Genomic DNA, 19,796 nt, shown 5'->3' with positions numbered 1-19,796 from the left:
AACTTCCTTCTTATCAGTAGGGATCTCCTCCATGCTCCAAACCAATGTAGATAGCTTCTCATGACCTAGTCCATTTCTCACACTCATTGCCACATTATCAAAGTGAGGGTTTCCAATATGCTCAAATCCATAGCTTAATTAATCAAATCAAATGAGAAATGATGTATCCCTAATAGAATCATCTTGATAATTCTCTTTTTCCTCAAATGATGTTAGAGTTGCATCATTGTTTACCTTATTTTTCCCTTTGATTGAAGTTCTTAATTGGTGAATCCCATCCTTGGCTCTTCCTTCGAATGCATACCTTCCACTTAGTTGTTGACCAATATTTTATCCACCTCAATTGGAGATTAACCTTAATTCAGACATTTTATCCTTCCCCAAATCTCTACAAACTTCTAATGTGACTTGAAAACCAAGATATAGCTATAAACATTGTCTTCTCTTTAGTCAACCATCTCAAAAGTGTTCCTCCATAACCATTTAAAACAAAAAAAATCTTAAAAATTTAAATTAATTTTAAAATATCCTAAAATAAAATACAAATAAACCAACCACAAATTATTTATATGATTCATATAAAAAAAATTAAATTAATTTTAAAATATTCTAAAATAAGATACAAATAAACCAACCACAAATTATTTATATAATTCATATCCAAATTATTTGATATACGGCATAATAATGAGTAAAGACAACGACAAGCATCATTTCCATATCATTTGATGAGCGGCAAAACGAATCAATCACAATTAAAGGATTTCGTAAAAGACGGGAAGAAACACATAAAGTACAAATTATAAAAGTAGTTATTAGTTAAACTTTTAATGCTAATTATTAAATAATTTTTTAATAAGACGTAAAACTACTTTTACAAAGATACTATTTTATTTGTTTTAGTTTTTGAGTGTTTTTGTCCTATTTTCTGGTTTAATTTGTCTAACATTAAATTGGGATTTTTTTAATGGTAAGTTTGAGTAGTAAAATCTTTATAATTTTAGAAAATTTCATAATTTTAATGTTTTAGAATTTTTAGGGTGTTAAATGTATATATAATAAAAAAATTTATTTTAAATGATTAAAACTAAGATTTGGTTTAATAAATATTGTTGGATTTATTTAAAACTCCAAAATATAGTATGTTTAACGAATGCTTTTACAAATATGTAATGTTTTTAGTTTTTTTGTTTATTAGGTTGTGTGAGTCTTCAGATCACTAACACTTCTAACCTATGGGTTAAGTAGTTACCTCTTAAAGGCAATTAAGTAGTGAAAATCACCTAAAATAGCACCCTACTTAGACTATACGAGCCCTTAGCATAACTAGATTTTTGCTCAAAAAATTCAAACGAGTAACTGTGATATCACATTGTACTTTGACAAAAACACCTTATCTACTACCAAAAATAATTAATATTTAGATTCACAATGAAAAAATAAATAATCAAAACTGTGAATAGAATTTGGAATAATTTAAAACTAAAAAATAATTAAATATATGATTTTTCTTTTTAATATCATGTTTAAAATTGAGTTTGGTGCATTTGAATGTTGGTGTATTTTAAATTGTAAATTTTGAAAATCAAAAGCTTTAAATAAACATATTTTAATTTTTTAATTAAACAAAAAGTTCAAGATTCCCATACGGACAAAAAAAAGAATATCTAACTTTCCTTAAATGCAAATATAAATAGGATACATAACTTTCCTTAAATGTAAATATAAATTTTAAAGACAACCCTCATAAAGTTAGAACATATAAGGAAATTTTGACTAATTTGTCACGCAATGAATTATAGTTTTCTCATTAGTATATTTGATTGTGGAGCGATCGCTCACGACATGACAGGGTAATGGCAGGCATCCTTTTTACAGTAATCGAAGTTGCAATATATTATTATTTTTTAATAATAAACGACGGTGTCTATTTAAATCCGAGACGGGGAGGGTTCGATTGCTTGCTGCGTTCCACGTAGCGAAAACAATTAGAAGAGGTGTTAAAAGTGGAGAGGTAGGGCGTGGGAGCGACGAGTCATCAGGAATCGAAAGCGGAACCTTCTGGACAGTCGCGATGCTTCATCACATCAAACGAGACGAGGTGCTACGTTGAACCTTTTGAACAAAGGCGCTAACCCATCAAACGGCTGCTGTCGGAACAGGAAGAAAAACAAGATTGGGAGTGTGTTTTCTACGCCACAGGGAACTTTGTTTCGGTCGGACTCAAGATTTGCTGAAAGCACAATGTAAGAATCAAATTTCTGTGCCTGTTTTTGTTGCAGTTTTCCATCTTCTTCCTTTCCGAGTATTTCTTGAAGTTTTGGCTAAATATTGGACTGGAATCGGACTTTGGAAAAGCTGCTGGAAAAATTTGGTTCAGGATTTTTCGCCCTACCATGAAATTTCAAGTTTTAGGGAGTTTTACCTCAGTTTGATTAGATCGGTGTCATTTGGTTCAAATGTGCACAGTATACTGGTTTCTTTTATGGTTTTTGTTCCAAGATTGAGATTTGCTTCAAATATTTCTTAATAGAGGGCAATCTCTGTTTGAAACTTTATCCTTTTAACAAAGGCAATATTTGTTTAAAAATTATTATTTCCTCAGGCGTTTTATTTGGCACGATTTTGTTTAAAGTACGGAATGTCTCAATACCAGGAAATTTAAATTATGCCCGGGCAATGCATTGAGAATCCATTAAATAATCAAAATCTGGCAGATGTGGATCATTTAAATCTCCATAGAAATGCATTTAGAAAAAATGTTAAAGTATGCTCGGGGTATGTATTTTTTAAAATGACGAAGTAATAGAAAGTGAGGCAATGAAATATAGTTCATCTGGTAGAAGGCTCTCGCTTAAAAGTTAAAAGTCTAAAGATCTTGATAAAATGTCGCTCAGAATCTATTCCAGATTTCTGATGTCCTAACGAAATTCTAAATATTGTATGTTCAGTATACAAAATTCTTTGAACGAGTGAAAGCAAATAATTTTACAACGAAATGTATAAATTTATTATTTTGTAAATTCTCGAATTTCAGTCACAGGACGTTCATATGCTCGCCGAAAATAGGTTCATTTAAATAGCTCATATATTTCTTTTCTTGTATCGCAGGTTAAGTCATTTAATTATTTTTCTGTGCAGATTTCAAGGAGTTTTGACTCTTGTACTCGGCCGTTCCCCTCAAATTTATCTGTTGGAGTATCCGTCTTTTGAAATGTCCGAAACAACTGAAAAAAAATCGCCCGGCTGTTCCCCGTTTCAGGCCTTTGAAATGGAAAACAAAACTTCTATAAAGCTTGAGCAGATTCCATCCCATGCAGAAATGGAGGCCGGTACTACGATTCCAGCGCAAGGTAACGAAGTAGCCTCCATCAGGAAGCAGGTGAGGAGTAAAAAGAAAACTGCTGAAGCTGAGACCCCCGACTGGTTTCCTAAAGGATGGATAACGGAGATAAGATACCGAGAATCTGGCGCGACAGCAGGATCAAGTGATAAGGTATATTTTAGGGTTGTGATGCCTTTGTAAGAAAACCTAGCTTATAATGGATAAAAAAATGTCTTATTTTAATTTACACCAATTAAAAGGTTGTTTTCTGTAGTATTATGTCGAAGAAGCTACCGGCTATCGATTCCGATCTAAGCGGGAAGTTAAATCGTACCTAGAATCTGGCAAGAAGCCCAAGCCGAAGTCTAAGTTGCTGGGAAGTGTCAAAGATGAAGCATCTACTGCTCCACCGTCAACAAATTCACTGATTTTTAGAACTCCTGATTTAAATGCTCCTCCCCAAAGAGAGCCAGAATTGGAACATGTGAAAGCTCTAACGAAATCAAAGCAACAACGTCCTGCTTCAGGTATGGTCTCAAATCTAATGAACGTGGGATCTGTTCTTATCAATGTGTAAGATATTCTTGTGTTTGCTGCAATTTTAAATAACTTTTTTTTTGGCTCCAGATGAGGCTTGGTACTTCTTACATGTGTAGATGCTGCGTGTCAATATATATTAGTATTTAGGAGTATCTTGATAAGATTTTCAAGTTTAAAAAATGATGCTTGTTTCTTGGACAAGATTTGAGCATTTTTTTTCTTGGCGAGCACTGAACTTTAGTTGCGTAAAGAAGTTTCAAGCTGTATTTAGGCATAGCTATAATTAGTTCTAGATAGGAAATGGGATAGGCTTTTGACCTTTGATATGTTATCATGCCCTAGGTTTTACTACCCCTACTATAACTTTTGGAACATCCATAGATACTGGTAATTCATCTCCCCCTATCTCTTTTCTTGTACTCATGCCAATCTAACCTTCTTGTCTTTTCAGCTGGCATATACGTTTAATAAATTGAGTTAGATATGTTTAATACATTAAGTTAGATTAGCGAACTTTATTCGTCTGATTGATTTCCAGCTTTACGTTTAATAAATTGAGTTAGATATGTTTAATACATTAAGTTAGATTAGCGAACTTTATTCGTCTGATTGATTTCCAGCTTTTTTCAGATAAGTCACTAATAGACTAAACTGTAACCAGCTACTATATGTTTTTCGTGCTCGTAATGTATCTTGTGGGCAGTTAAAGTCACAAACAAAAACTATATGTTTTTGTGCTCGTAATGTATCTTCTGGGCAGTTAAAGTCACAAACAAAAAAATGTATCTTGTGGGCAGTTAAAGTCACCAACAAAAAAGGGACGACTGACAGACGAATCCAGCCATCACGCACTCATGGACAAGTATGGGTAGAGCCATCTTCCTGTGATCGCGTTTGTCTCTCAAAGAAGAATTAATGGAATAGAATGTGTCTGTCTTCAACACATTCCTGAGTAGTCTTATTTTTTGTGTTATTTTTGTTTTTGGCGCGCATCCCATTAGTGCTGTATCATATTGTATCAAACCGGTATGCCTTAGGCTTCCGTAGCCAATCAAGAAGAAAAAAGTATCCTACAGGCTTCCGCAGCCTTTCACAAACAAGCAATGGCTCCCTCTACATGGGTCAATGGTGATTTACTCCCTTTATAACCAATCAATAGGGATCTGCTCCATTTATAGGATTTCTTAACCCAGGAACCAGGGATTTATTCCCTCCCCTATAAGAATCTATAGCGTATCTCACGCTAGAATCCGGTCCCTTAGCCCAAATTTTATACAAGGGGTAGTGCTACTTTGTGAAATGAAAAGCAATATACCATATTAAACATTGACCCCATGCGGTGTTCCTGAACCCTTGAGAATTGAGACAAAACCAGATATACAGAGAATTAAATAGCAGTGACCACAAACAAGAGACAATAAAATGAAATATGTAAAGAGGCCCTTGTACATATATAATGCAAAGAAGAATACATGTTTACATGACTCTTAAGAGGACAAGCTGCTTCGAGTGAGGAGGAGAGCTCTAGATACACAAGGAGAGCTGCAAAGACACAATACTAAAAAAATTCCACAGTGTTGTATCTCTTTAAATAACTTTTCCATAGCAACACTAATGGTTAACAACTACATAGTGGATCTTATGGATCCTTCTACATTGAATAACCATCCACTACTATTCAATGGGCTTTATCTTTACAATGAATAACCATCCACTACTATTCAATGGGCTTTATCTTTACATTGAATAACCATCCACTACTATTCAATGGGCTTTATTCAAAGATGATAAATGATGATTTGCATACAACAATTAAGGAACTCCTATGTAGCTTGAAGTAGGGAGGGTAGGTTGAACCTTGACATACCCTTGCCTTTCAAATTAGTGTTGTCCTTAAGGTTGAATATGAGGAGATTGTTTCCTACCCTTGGAAGTCCCATTATAAAATCCATAATGATGTTAACCCATCTACCTATTGGGATTAGTAGTCGATGCAATGTCCTTGGTATCTTTACCATCTTCTCTTTCTTTCATTTGCACGTGTCAAATGTGGCCACATGTCAGTTTTCATCCCTTCCCAAAAGAACGGGTGTTAATTAGTACATATGTTTATGAAATCTAGAGTGACTTGTTGTAGGTGATGAAGGAGCTTCCTCTAAGATTGTTTGTTTCAAGGAAGTATTCTTTACTATAACAATGCAACCCTTTTAGCAATGTATCTAGCTACCATGTATACCCCTTGGGATCTTCCTTATGCTCATGGATGAGTTGAAGCATACTTTCGTTGGTAAACATTCTTGATGGGCTTCGTCAAGCCAACTAATAAAAAGTAAAGATAAGGTGAAAAGGTATCCATCCTCCTCAAATTGCCAAGATAAGGCATTCCAAAAAGAGACAATCTTTTTGAGCCATGAGGCTAAGGGAGTTACAATTTTTACATATTTTTTCACAAATGTGTGGTAGTATCCTATCCTCAGGATATATTCAAGCACTTTAGGGCTTTGGGATAGGGCCAACCATTCATAGTTGCGAAATCAAGTCATACTCTCTCATGGCTTACAATGTCAACCAAATATTCAACCTTTGAAGTACTAAAAGAACATTTGAAGTGTTTTATAGATTATTGGTGGTCCTATAGGAGTTTCAAGGATTATCAACGTTCTTAATGTGGCATATTGATATTTTGCCATAGATCAAAATATCATTAAAGAATCCTCACACAAGAATCCTAGAAAAAAAACGTAGAGGAATGGTTGAAAGATGTTGTTTATGAGGCTCTAGAAGGTTGATAAGGAATTACAAAAACCAAACTTGCATCATAAAAACTCATAATGAATGTCATATGTATGAAAAGTGATCTAAGGGATGTCTTCCTCTTTCATCTTTATCTAGTGGTTTTTAGAACAAAGGTAAAGTTTGGTGAAAAAATTGGTTGCATGAAGTTCATCCAATATGTCATCAATAATTGGGTTAAGGAATTTGTCCTTGATCATAACTTATTTAGAGCCCAAACTTTAGGACACAAAAGCCAAATATCTGCTTTAAATTCATGATCATTGGTGATCAATAAGGGCTAGTATTGGGATGACTCCAACAATTCCTTAATGATACTTCTAATTTCAGTTTTATGTGCAAAAGGGAGCCTATATGGACACACATTGGGTGGTTGACTAACTTTTTGGAATGAGGGGAATCCTATGGTCATACCTTCCATGCGAAGGTGGTAAATCTTGTGGCTTTTCAAAGACTTGTTGATTGTTAGAGAGAACTAATTGCAAATTAGGGTGAATCTTTGGTGGTGTGGTGTCAACTTCCTATATGGCATCAAATTGTGTAATAACAACCAAGTGGCCTTTATTTAATAACTTCTTCATATGATTAGAGGTTGAGGGAACCTAATGTAAGCCTTGAGGGTATGTTTTAGCACTTGTTGTGAAGCTCATGTTTAAAGTTTTGGAATCCATGGTGCTTGGTTGTAAAGTGCATAACCATTCTTCCAGAGGAACTATCAATTTTTTCCATTTCAATAGAAAACATGTGATTTTTGAGACATTTGTAGTTTTTCAATTTCGCATCTGCCCCTGCATTTCATCATGTCACCATTAGAAATCATAATTTGAAAATTAGATATGGGATGTACATAATAATGGGTGTCTTGTACCACCCTCCAATGAATAAAATTGCGTGTTTCAACTTTCCATTGTCAATTAACACAATCACTTTGTGGTGCTTGAAGTGGCCAATTAATTTCAAGGTTTGTGGTTTGAGAAACTTGATAGGGCACACAGAAATTTGGGGTTCCTCGGAAGGTGTTTGTAAAGGGGCTCCATCTTCCTTGGTGTCTTCAAAAGCTTGTTCATAAATATATCTTCAATAAGAATGTCCTCTAAGTAGTGATGTGGAGATACATACATTTGTAGTAATTTCTATTCTTACATTCGTGCCCCTTTAAATATCACTCATCACAATTATAGAAAAGATGGATGTATTTCTCTTTGGAGATAACTTGTGGATGCAAACTAGTTGTGAGTTGGATGAGTTAGGGGTAGTTATCATAAGGGGCTTAGGGCGAGTTACAAATAAATGTTTTCTATATTTTGCATTGATCACTATATCAAAATCATTATCTCTATCATAAGCTTCCAACCATGTTTGTTAAAATTGGAAAATAGGGCCAAACTCCATGTGGGTCATCATATTTATGGCAGCTGATATTTTTCCTTGATTCTTCTTATCAAGAGGTGTAGGATTGATTTAACGATTATATGATTCTGACAAGTATCTATGGAGATGTGAATTTATTTGTATTTACTTGACAAATTGTCTAGGTCAGCCAACAGTTAAATGTGTGGCACACATGCTTAGCATTTCATATAAATACAAGTGAGGTTGAGGCATTATTCAATCATCTCACCTCTCACACATTCTTCTCTCCTTAGCTGATTGGGTTTACACACAAGGAAGAGAAGCTCACATGTGGGAAGGAGGAGGACACAGAAGGGCAAGGAAGGAGGACGCAGGAAGATGTAGAAAGAAGGACACAGAAGCTGCAACAAGACATTTTGACCAGCGTTGACCAAGCGTTGACTTTTCAAGAGTGCGGTTTTGGTGTGGTTGGCTCTCCTAGGTAGGCCGTAGTTTTTGGCATGCAAACCGAGGCAATCTGACCTCTGGTTTGACCAGCGTTGACTGCCCTAGTTTGTGGCAGTAGGTTGACTTCAGTTGATTGCAGTTTGACTGTGTTTTTCGGATTTTTTATGGGTTACCTCTTCTTGCTGTTAGAGGCCTAGATGACTAGGAAATTGACCAAGCATATGGGAGGTCAATTTCATCTTCTTTGACCAGATTTGACTTTGTTGGTTAGGGTTTATTGTTGTTGTCATAAAATTACATATTTACGTATTTGTATTATTTCTCTATGCTGAACTATTGAAGATTAAAGAAGAATTGATCAAAGGGTTTCCCCACATTGTGGTTTGTCCTTGGCTAGCCGCCACTCTGGTGTCCCTTGTCTTGGCTTATTTTCTATCGATCTATTAATGTTTTATTTGCATTTTACTATATGTTAATGTGATTGCTAAACAATGGCTAATAAGAAGAAATTGAAGTAAATTGCTCTAAGCATAGAACATACCATAAATTAACATGGTATCAGAGCGGAGGTGAAGACAAAGCCCAAACAAGAGCAAGAGCACGAGCAATCACCGAAGGCTATTGAAGCAATCCTAAAGACTTCATGGGGTCCTCATCACACTTCCCCGTCAAAGACAAGCTCTGTGAGAAGTCCAACTATCACGAATGGAAGATGCCTCTCGATCTGACATTGGAAGAGCAAGAAGGGTTGGACCATGTGAGAGGCAGAATCATTGAGCCTCCATCAAATGCATTTGTTGCTACAAGGAACAAGTGGACCAGGGGAGAAGTCAAAGCAAAGAAGATCATCCAGGACTCTATCGACAAGCGCTTTGTGGCCTATGTTTTCGAGCTGACCACCTCCAAGGAAATATACGAAAGACTGGTAAGCTTATTTAAATTTAATGATGCAAATCAAGTTTTGTTCCTTAAGAATAAGCTGAAGGAAATTAAGAATGGAAAAGATGAGAGTATGCAAGCCTAATTCTTAAGGATCACCGAGATAAAGAATGATCTCCTATCAATTGGGGAAATCATTCCTGATAGGGAACTGACCATCACTACTCTTGGAGGGCTCCCATCTGAATGGTATATACTCAGAACGATTCTTCTCAACAATAATGTAATCCCAGGATTTGAGGAATTGATGGCGAGATACATTAAAGAAGAAACAAGGATGGATGAGCAGGAAATGCCTACACTTAGAGGCAATCCCGCTGCATTCTCCTTTCATGCTAAAATGAGAAATAATTCCGGGGGGGGGAATCTAAGGGAAAGGTCGGACCGAAAGGTGGAAGGAAAGGTAGATGTTACATTTGCAACAAAATTGGTCACTATGTGAGGGAGTTCCCTGATAGAAAGGACAAATCTCATGACGATGATTAAAATCACTCCTAAGGAAATTCCAACAACAATCAAAGGAAGGGCAGGTTCAATGGCAAAGTAAAGAGGAATGCCAGAAATCAAGGAGGTTGTCAACCCTCCAAGAAGGCAAGAAACTCCATGTATGAATCTAACATTGTTAATAATAAACAAGATGAATATTATCTGATATCGGCCCTCTCTACTACTTCTCCTCTGGACTCGTTGGGCAATTGGCTTATTGATAGTGGTGTCTCAAGGAACTTCACTGGTTACAAAGAAACTCTCTCTAATCTAATAGAGAAGGAGACCAACTTGGAAATTATTCTTGGAGACAACTCCAAATATCCCGTGAAAGGCATAGGGAATGTTTCTCTTCAATTGAATCAGGGTAACACAATTCACTTGCAAGAAGTCCTATATGTACATGATCTCAAGAAGAACTCGGTGTCCATTTAGGCAATGGAAGACAAAGGCTACAAGGTGGCCTTCATCGATGGCAAGGTACGTGTATGGAAAAATAATTTTAAAGATGCTTTCACCCTTGGGTTTCGAGTTGACTCTTTATATCAAGTCAGAGGAAGTTCGCTGGGCATCATGCCTTGTGACACATCTCTTTAGTCTGAACTATGGCACCAGAGGTTTGCTCACATTCATTATAAAGCTCTACCTGATGTGAGACAAATGGTTATAGGGATGCCTGAGTTTAAAGTAGAGCAAGAAGGTGTATGTATGGGATGTGTCGAAGGAAAGCTCAAAAGGGGACCATTCCCCTCAAGCCATAGCAAGACCTTCGATATATTGTAGTTGGTTCACTCCAACATATCTGGTATGATTCCTGTGAACTCCTTGGGAGGATATTTATATTACCTCACTTTTACAGATGATTATTAATGCAAGACTTGGATATACTTCTTGAAAAATAAGGATGAAGTGTTCTCCTGGTTCCGTCACTTCAAAGCCTTGATCGAGAATCAAACTGAGAAGAAGATCGAGAACTTAAGGACTAATAATGGGACCGCATTTGAATCCAATAAGTTCCATGACTTTTGTAAGGAAGCTGGCATTAAGAGGGAGACCACAACACCATACACTCCTGAGCAAAATGGTGTGGCAAAAAGGAAGAATCATACGATTATGGAAGTTGTTCATTCCATGCTCCATGATGAAAGGCTTCCGAAGTTTTTATGGGCGAAGCTACAAATATCGCCGTATATGTTCAAAATAGATGCCCTCATAAAGAATTGGATTCCAAGACCCCCGAAGAGATGTTCATTGGTAAGAAACCTGATGTATGTCATTTTAGAATTTTTGGAAGTCCTGTTTATTTTCATGTGCTGAAAGAGAAAATAAATAAATTGGGTGCATTTGGAAAGAAGGGAATCTTCGTGGGCTATAGTGAAAATACTAAGGGCTATAGAATATATGTGGTTGGTCAAAGGGAAGTTGAGATTAGCCATGATGTCACCTTTGACGAAGATATGGCTCTTAGCAATGTTGAAAATCTTCTTATACTAGGAAATCTGGAGAAGTTGCCACCAGCAAACCATAGGAAAAGCAAGATGAAACGATGCCCAAAGTGGATAACCCATGGAACCTATTGATCCCCTCCACAAGAGCCCTCCTCTTCTAGGAGGAGTCCCTCATGGCTTAGGGGGGCACTTGATGATGCTGAAGGACACATTGCACCCAGAGGGACTTTCCGGGAAAGTAAGAAGCCGACCAGGTATCATGGATACTTAACCATTATGAGCATGATCATTCAAAATGAGCCCTCATAATTTGCAAAATATGTGAAGCACAAAGTATGGAAGGATGTTATTACTAAGGAATATGAGTCCATCATGAAGAATGATGTTTGGGATGTGGTCCCCACCCCAAGACAAAACTGTTGTCACTTCGAAATGGATTTACAAGATAAAGCATGGAGTTGATGGAAGTGTTGAAAAGTACAAGGTTCGTTTTGTCGCTCGTGGCTTCTCTAAGAAGGAATGTATAGACTATGACAAGATATTTGCACCTGTTGCTCGATACACCACCATCCACTCGATCATAGCCCTTGTTGCTTCATATGGATGGAACCTACATCAGATGGATGTCAAGACTGCGTTCTTGCATGGTTCGATCAAAGAGGAAGTCTATGTGGAACAACCCAAAGGATTTGAGATTCATGATTGGGAATCTCATGTGTTTAGGTTGAAAAAAGCCCTCTGTGGGCTGAAGCAAGCACCAAGAGCTTGGTATGAGAGGATCGATAGCTACTTGTTGAAGCTGGGATTCACTAGGAGTGAAGCGACCCTAACCTTTACGTTAAGGTTGAAGATGACAAACCTCTCATACTGGTGTTGTATGTTGATGACCTCTTTCTGACAGGTGCAGACCCTCTCATTCACAAATGTAAGAGGGTGTTGGCATTTGAGTTTGAGATGAAGGACATGGGGCTGATGCACTATTTCCTAGGACTAGAAGTCTGGCAGAAGCCAGGGGAGATTTTTCTATCTCAAGGAAAATATGTGGTGAAGATATTGGAGAGATTCGATATGGTGGACTGCAAGCCTGTGACTACACCGACGGAGCTCGATTTCAAGAAGTTAAGCGGTAGTGCTGTCAGACCTGTTTTGCAAAATGCTACTGAGTATCGTCAACTCATTGGAGCATTCATGTTCTTGGTGAATATCGTCCGAGTATATGTTTTGTAGTCAACACGTTAAGTCAACATATGGTTGAGCCTCACCACACACTTTGGATTGGTGGTGCCAAGAATCTATTGAGATACCTTCGTGGCACAATCACTCATGGGTTGAGATACACTGCCAGAGATGTGAGACTACATGGATATACTGATGTTGATTGGGAAGGCAGTGTGGTGGACCAAAAGAGCACTTTCGGGTGCTGTTTCTCTTTGGGATCTACCTCGATATCCTAGATGAGCAGGAAGCAGAAGTCAATGGCTTTGAGCACCGCTGAGGCAAAGTACATTGTTGCAAGTATGGACTCTTATGAGGTTGTCTGGTTGCGGAAGCTCCTCAGTGAGCTGTTTGGATTTACATTGGATATTACCGTGATCCCATGTGACAACTAGAGTGGGATTCGTTTATCAGAGAATCTCGTATTTCATGATCGCTCCAAGCATATCGATATTAGGTACCACTATATCTGGGATATGGTGCAGCGGGGAGCAATAAGGCTCCAACATATCGATACAGATGAGTAGGTCACCAAAATTTTAACGAAGCCCCTGGGAAAGGTCAAATTCCTGACTTTCTGAGAACGACTTGGTGTCGTTGAGAGACCCTCTTATGAGGTTCGTGTATGATGCATACATTGAGCTCTGGGAGCTTCGAGGGGCTTAGGGTACTTCTTGGAGCGACATGCGACCACAGGGCGACTAATCCTCCCCTAGTGGTGAACTATGTATAGGGTGAAAGGCTCAACCTTCCCTTGTGATACCCTGTGGCGACTTATGGACAAAATTATAAGTTCTCCTGTTGAGGCATCCTACCCATGCAGTCTAGGACTCATGGGAAGTACCTCTCATCTGATCAATGAGTAAGGAAATGGGGTTAGGCACCACAGTAGTACTATCGATGGACACATCATTGTATCTATTGTACTCCCTATGCTAGGATGACCTCCATTGATCTGGGATCAGTGAGAGTGGTATGATGCACTCTCTGGGACTGACTTCGGGTCAGTGGAGGATGGTATGATACATCCTCGACCGTTTCTTCTTCTTCATATGTCAGCAAAGCAGAGCAGAACACAACAAAGCAGATCCAAGTAGTGTAGGGCAGTGCATTTGATGGCTGAGATAGTACCGATGGTCAGACAGATTAGCAGATGGAATTCTCCCTAGTTGAGAGGGAGTGTTAAAATTGGAAGCTAGGGCCAAACTCCATGTGGGTCATCTTATTTATGGCAGTTGATATTTTTCCTTAATTCCTCTCGTTGAGAGGTGTAGGATTGATCTAACAATCATCCGATTCTGACAAGTATTTATGGAGATATGAATTTATTTGTATTTACTTGACAAATTGTCAATGTCGGCCAGTAGCTAAATGTGTGGCACACATGCTCAGCATTTCATATAAATACAAGTGAGGTTGAGGCATTATTCAATCATCTCATCTCTCTCACATTCTTCTCTCCTTAGCTGATTGGGTTTACACACAAGGAAGAGAAGCTCACATGTGGGAAGGAGGAGGACACAGAAGGGCAAGGAAAGAGGACGTAGGAAGACACAGAAAGAAGGATGCAGAAGTTGCAGCAAGACGTTTTTACCAACGTTGACCAAGCATTTACTTTCTAGGAGTGCGGTTTGGTGTGGCTACCTCTCCTAAGCAGGCCATAATTTTTGGCACACAAACTGCGACAATTTGACCTCTGGTTTGACCAACGTTGACTGACCTAGTTTGTGGCAACAGGTTCACTGCAGTTTGACTGTGTTTTTCGAATTGTTTATGGGTTGCCTCTTCCTGCTACTAGAGGCCTAGATTATTGGGAAATTGACCAAGCATGTTGGAGGTCAATTTCATCTTGTTTGATCAGATTTGACTTTGCTAGTTAGGGTTTGCTAATGTTGTCATAAAATTACGGATTTATGTATTTTTACTATTTCTCTTGTTGAACTATTTAAGATTAAAAAAGGATTTATCAAAGGGTTTCCCCACATTGGGGTTTGTCCCTAGCTAGCCACCACATCTGGTGTCTCTTATCTTGGCTTGGTTTCTATTGATCTATTAATGTTCTATCTGCATTTTAATGTATGTTAATGTGATTGCTAAATAATGGCTAATAAGAAGAAATTGAAGTAAACTGCTCTAAGCATAGAACATATGATAAATTAACAATGTTTGTGGGAATTGTATCATGACATGTGCCTTACTTGGACCTTTGAAATTGAGAATGAATTTTTTTGTAAAATGTAAATTAGATTAGGTATATGAGTGGATTTCCAATTTCTTTAAGGCAGTAATATGTTCCATAATTGTGCTTTCCTAGTGTAATTTTGTTAGGTGTCCCAAATGGTGAGTGTCACATTGATAACATGCATAACATACTTGCACAAAATGGGTCCAAGCAATGCAATCTTTATAAGCCTTCCTTTACCATTGCTATCGCTACCAACATACAACATCCAAATATAAGACCCCCACATTTAGCTTTTATAGGTCATCAATGATGTCATGGAGAGATAAATAATGTTCCATTTGGGTACACACCCTTAGAGATTCAACCCATAAAATTTTCTCATCTCAACTTTTGGAAAATGATGCCATGAATTGTGATCCTTAAAGTGTGAGTGGTGATTATCCTAAAACATGCTTGTGACCAATATTTCAGGGGTAGTAAATTTGTCTTTGGTTGTGACCAATACTTTAGGGATAGTAAATTCCTCTGTGATTGGATCAATGTTTGGATCTCCTACATTTATATTCAAATGGTCACCACATATTTTTATGGTACCTATTTGTTGTGCCATTTTTCTTTTATAAAGTGTAGATGCAAAGTTAGCCACTTGTCTTCTAGTTGTAAGCACTGAGCCTATTGTGTCTATTATTCATTCTGAGATGGTGGGGCTTATTGTTGATTCTTTGAGTTGGCCATGTGAGCTTGAACCATGGGACTACGAAAGATTTTGTGGGTGTGTTATCCTCCACTTATCTCATCACAACCAATAGCTTGAAAGGAGTCCTTTTACATATATCTTGAATCACTATATTGTCAAGCCCACCTAACAAAATATTATTTAAGAGGTATACCCCCATGATAAACACAATGGAATAAATATTTTGAAATAGGTCTCCTATAATGGTGCTGAGAATACCTAAACCTTTTTTTCCCCTAGGTTTGTAGGGTCCAAGAGATAGAGGAGTGTCAGATGCTATGGCTCTTTGAAATACTTGTGGCTCAAAAGTGGTATTTGGCCCAATATATTAGTACACTAAGGGGTCTTGATTCTTCCCTTATCAATAAGAACTTACAACCTAGGTACTAGATAATGATCACCAAAGTGTTTTCCTTAGTGTACTATAGCAACAAGATATATGATTGGTTTATCTAGGGTTGGTTTTAGGTCTACCTAGGGGTTTTTTTATATGAATGAAGTTATGTGGAAGTGAGATTATATATATAGGTTCCATCTAATGCAATACTACTCAAAGGGGTATCAACATGGGTTATAAGGGCCTCCAACAATGTGATTCTATGTGTATTCTTATCCAATTGTGGCTTTTCTTATTGAATGACAAATCATTGTATTAATTAAATATGCTAGAACACATATCTAGCTTGAAAAACATTTTTTTCTACTAAATTCAAGGCATGTTGGTAGGAAAGAGCTCTTATATGTCTTGTAGTCTTCATTAACCCTTGAAATTCAAACACAACTGGGTATATAGAGTATAATATCATTGCATTTGCAATTAAGAATCAATAAGATAAAATATGAAAATATGCTCTTTTATATTGATAGTATGAAGAATACAATGTTTAATTGCCTCTTAAGGTGGGGATAATTTCATTGAGTAAATCTCCAAATACACAACACAAGATGAAAATTCCAAACTCTCTCATCTCTTTGAAAAGCTTTTCCATAGAAAAATTCTAACTAGTTGTGGTCCCATTACTAATGGGTGCCAACTACAAAGTGGGACTTGTAAAGTGGATTTTTTTACACCGAATAACTATCCACTAGTATCAAACTGGCCTTTTTGAAAGATGATGGCTTCATACAACAATTAAATAACTCCTATGTAGCCTAAAGTAGGGAGGTTAGGGTAGGACCCTAACAAAACATGTTGGTGCGTATTGGTGGTAGAAAGCTTAACGAAAAAGGGAAGTCTTCTTTCTACATAGAATTAGATGATGATGCACTCACACCCACTAGCTCTAGACCAATCATCTTTTGGCATATATTTTGTGTAGCTCTAGAAGAGAAATTTTATCCATTGTTATTATGAAGGGTTATGGGCACACTAGCTACAACATAAACAATTTTCAAGCTAGAAATGTAACACTACATTGAGCTCTTTTCTTGACTTCGAGTTTGGCTTTCCATCTCAAATGCATAATAAATAATTATTAATTTTAACTCTAGATTGTTGCCTTGTATATGTAATGAAGTGGCTATGGTTACTAGCTCTAATATTCATTGTCTTTTAACAAGCTCATGCAATATAATGCAAGTTAGGCTAGAAACCTTTCTCTTTAGGTAGATCCACTCGTTTATAAATACTCACCACATACACACTCTTTGCCAAAGGCTCACCCTATTTTCCCCAATGCTCATGACAACATTGCAAAATACATAGAAGAACCACTAACTTATAGCTAATTGTTGAATATTATAACATCACAAACTTGTGATAATATTTTTTTTTGAACCATAAAATGCTTCCTCTTCTATGCTTAATGCACATGTATGATTGATATGGATAAAATCAATGGCTATGATTGATGTGGATCAAACCACTAAATTAGAGCTAATCTTAGTCCTCATGGCACATGATTATTGCCCTATGGACTGTGAATTGTAGTTTACCTATAACTTCTAGGTTAAGGATCACATTGTTGGCCTCAATTTGGATAATAATAAGCATACGAACATCATTTCTTTTCCTTGAGAAAATACTTATCATTATTTATCATTGTTCATGCTACACCATATGGTCTTGGCTATGACAATGCAACTGCACAATTGTCAATTGTTGGTATTTCAAACATGTTGCCTTACTTTTTCCATTAGAACTCACTTTAAAGGCACCATCACGTACAATGTTACTCCACTTAATTCCTTGATCCTACTCTTAGGAAAGCCCTATAGTTATCACTAATATGATGGCCACCATAATAGCTATACACTCACAAAGGAGGGCTAACATTTTTTCTTTTTCTCATTGGTTGCTTCATCTTAGGTCATGATGTAGTTCACTAGGTCACCCTACACAAGTGTTTTCATTTCTGCATTCTCCAACAAGACAAACTAGACAATATAATCATATCTACCATCCCATAATCTGCATCTTCATCATGTTATTATCATTCAATTTTATCCCCTCCTATCCTTCAAACATGAATCCATTTATTGATATTATATATGACATATTAGATATATGTTGTATCTAATCAATAAGAATTTGCAACACTAAACTTAGTTCAATAGGCTCTCACCATGTGTGATTCCATTCTCATGATTCTCCCTTACCTGCTTTTGCATGTCATGGATGTAACATACCTGCCTTTTTACCCTTATTTTTGTATATGTGATCACAATTTTGAAAGCCAGTGTGGAAGCCATAACTAGATGGGACAAATCTTATAAACAATTTAAGTATCAAATTATTTTCTTGAAAATAATACAAATATGAAATGTTGGCTTGAAGGGAGGGACCCACGTATCCAAGTTTGAGGGAGAATGTAGAAGTGGGATAGTCGAGACATGGAGGATGAAACCCTCACCCTTGAAGATGGAGGAGGTGGCATAACCAACCAAGCCACTACTTGAACAATGACAACATACATGATTAGATGGGGGGGGGGGGGGGGGGGGCATGACAATAGCCTTCTTGTTCACTAAAAAAATGGAAAAGAGTCAAAAGCTTTGCATTCACACACACATATGAAGAGATGCAAGTAAAAGATAATAAAGAAGGAAAACAAAGAGGAAAAAGGAGTGATGGTGAAAAGGGGACACAACGAGAGAAATATTTCCCTTGGACGCTGAGCGTGGAGTTCAAGCAACAATGATGGAGTTGTCGATGATCCCTATGCTCTGAATTTAGGATGTTAGCCCCTCTATTGGTGTCATGAGGTCATTGGAGTATGTACAAACCTGACTTTTTAGTGGGAGGCTTAGTGGATGACTTAAACACTTTGGTGTTTGTTGTATGGATATTATCCACCTGGACAAGGAAATCTGAGTCATTGTGGTGCTTGCTGGAGAGATTTTCTAACCACTTAGACAATGGACTGTAGACCCCTTTGGTTTATGGTATGAAAAGAAAATTGGGAGATCACCCAGAGTGGATTCAACCCCTTGGATTGAGCAATGCCCCATCTAGACTTTGGGTAATGTCATGTGATTAGACTTAGATAAGTAAGTGAGCCACTATGGTGTTTACTGCCAGAGGGTAGTTGAGAAACCACCTAGACAGTGGATTCCATCTCTTGAGAGACTACCAAGCTTGGTGTGAATTTTCCCTTAAGTAAGATTCCCCTTAGATCTTGGATCCGGATCAAGGGTGGTTAGTTGCAAGAAAGTTGTAGTGTAGTTGATCTATGGTTGGCTGGAGAGTTTAAGTCCCTTATGATCTTATTATTTTTGTTCTAGAAGTAGTTTTTTGGAATTTCCAATTTCCAAACATCTTTACGCATTTAGATAAGTCAAATTCATTGATATATTGAGTGATGAATTTCAATGTTCCATGAACTGCATGTATCTGAATGAGCTCTTGTATACTCCTAAATATTAATGAATGCTCAAATGATGAAGATCACTGCTATGCTCATGATTGACATGTTATCTTGTATGTTGTGAATTTAATGAATGTTTAGACTATGCTATCAACTAACTTGTTCATGGTTAATATGATAAATGGTGTATTTATGCTCATTCACCTGACTGTTATGGCTGGGAATTGTAATAGTCCAGTTGCTTAGAGGACTTATGTTGTTTTTTAGAAGGTTTTCATTTCTTCTTTTATTGATAAATACATGCTTCTAAATCAATAGTACAACTACTTGTAGGTAGGTTGTAGGTTTGAGTGATCTACTAAGGGGTCGAATCCAGGTACAAACTACGTTTTTAAGAAGTCTTTGCTTTTGGGTTATAATACACCTTAGGAATTTTCTGTATTTCCCCTTTTCTTTAGAGCACTGACTAAATTCGTAAATCTAGAGGTCTAAAGCTCGCAAAGGAGAAGTCGCTTTTTTAATG

At 37.1% G+C, this 19,796-nt stretch overlaps 1 protein-coding gene across 1 annotated transcript in view; it reads left to right on the top strand.

Annotated features, from left to right (window-relative positions):
* Window positions 1–1,920: 1,920 nt before the first annotated feature.
* LOC149247434 (uncharacterized) overlaps window positions 1,921–19,796 on the top strand; it is a gene marked incomplete at its 3' end in the record, with an annotated part of 38,767 nt that continues 20,891 nt past the window's right edge. The window contains exons 1-4 of the mRNA XM_089444252.1: window positions 1,921–2,246; window positions 3,142–3,496; window positions 3,600–3,852; window positions 4,208–4,252. Of these exons, the coding sequence (XP_089300378.1) occupies window positions 3,215–3,496; window positions 3,600–3,852; window positions 4,208–4,252 (580 nt within the window). The remainder of the gene's footprint in view (window positions 2,247–3,141; window positions 3,497–3,599; window positions 3,853–4,207; window positions 4,253–19,796) is intronic.

The sequence above is a fragment of the Pinus tabuliformis genome, chromosome 7 (genome assembly GCF_031772625.1).
Source record: "Pinus tabuliformis cultivar Carrire ecotype Pingquan chromosome 7, CPIR1, whole genome shotgun sequence".
Classification (NCBI taxonomy): domain Eukaryota; kingdom Viridiplantae; phylum Streptophyta; class Pinopsida; order Pinales; family Pinaceae; genus Pinus; species Pinus tabuliformis.
The sequence above is the reverse complement of the archived record's forward strand: the minus strand, read 5'-3'. Positions and strand labels throughout refer to the sequence as shown.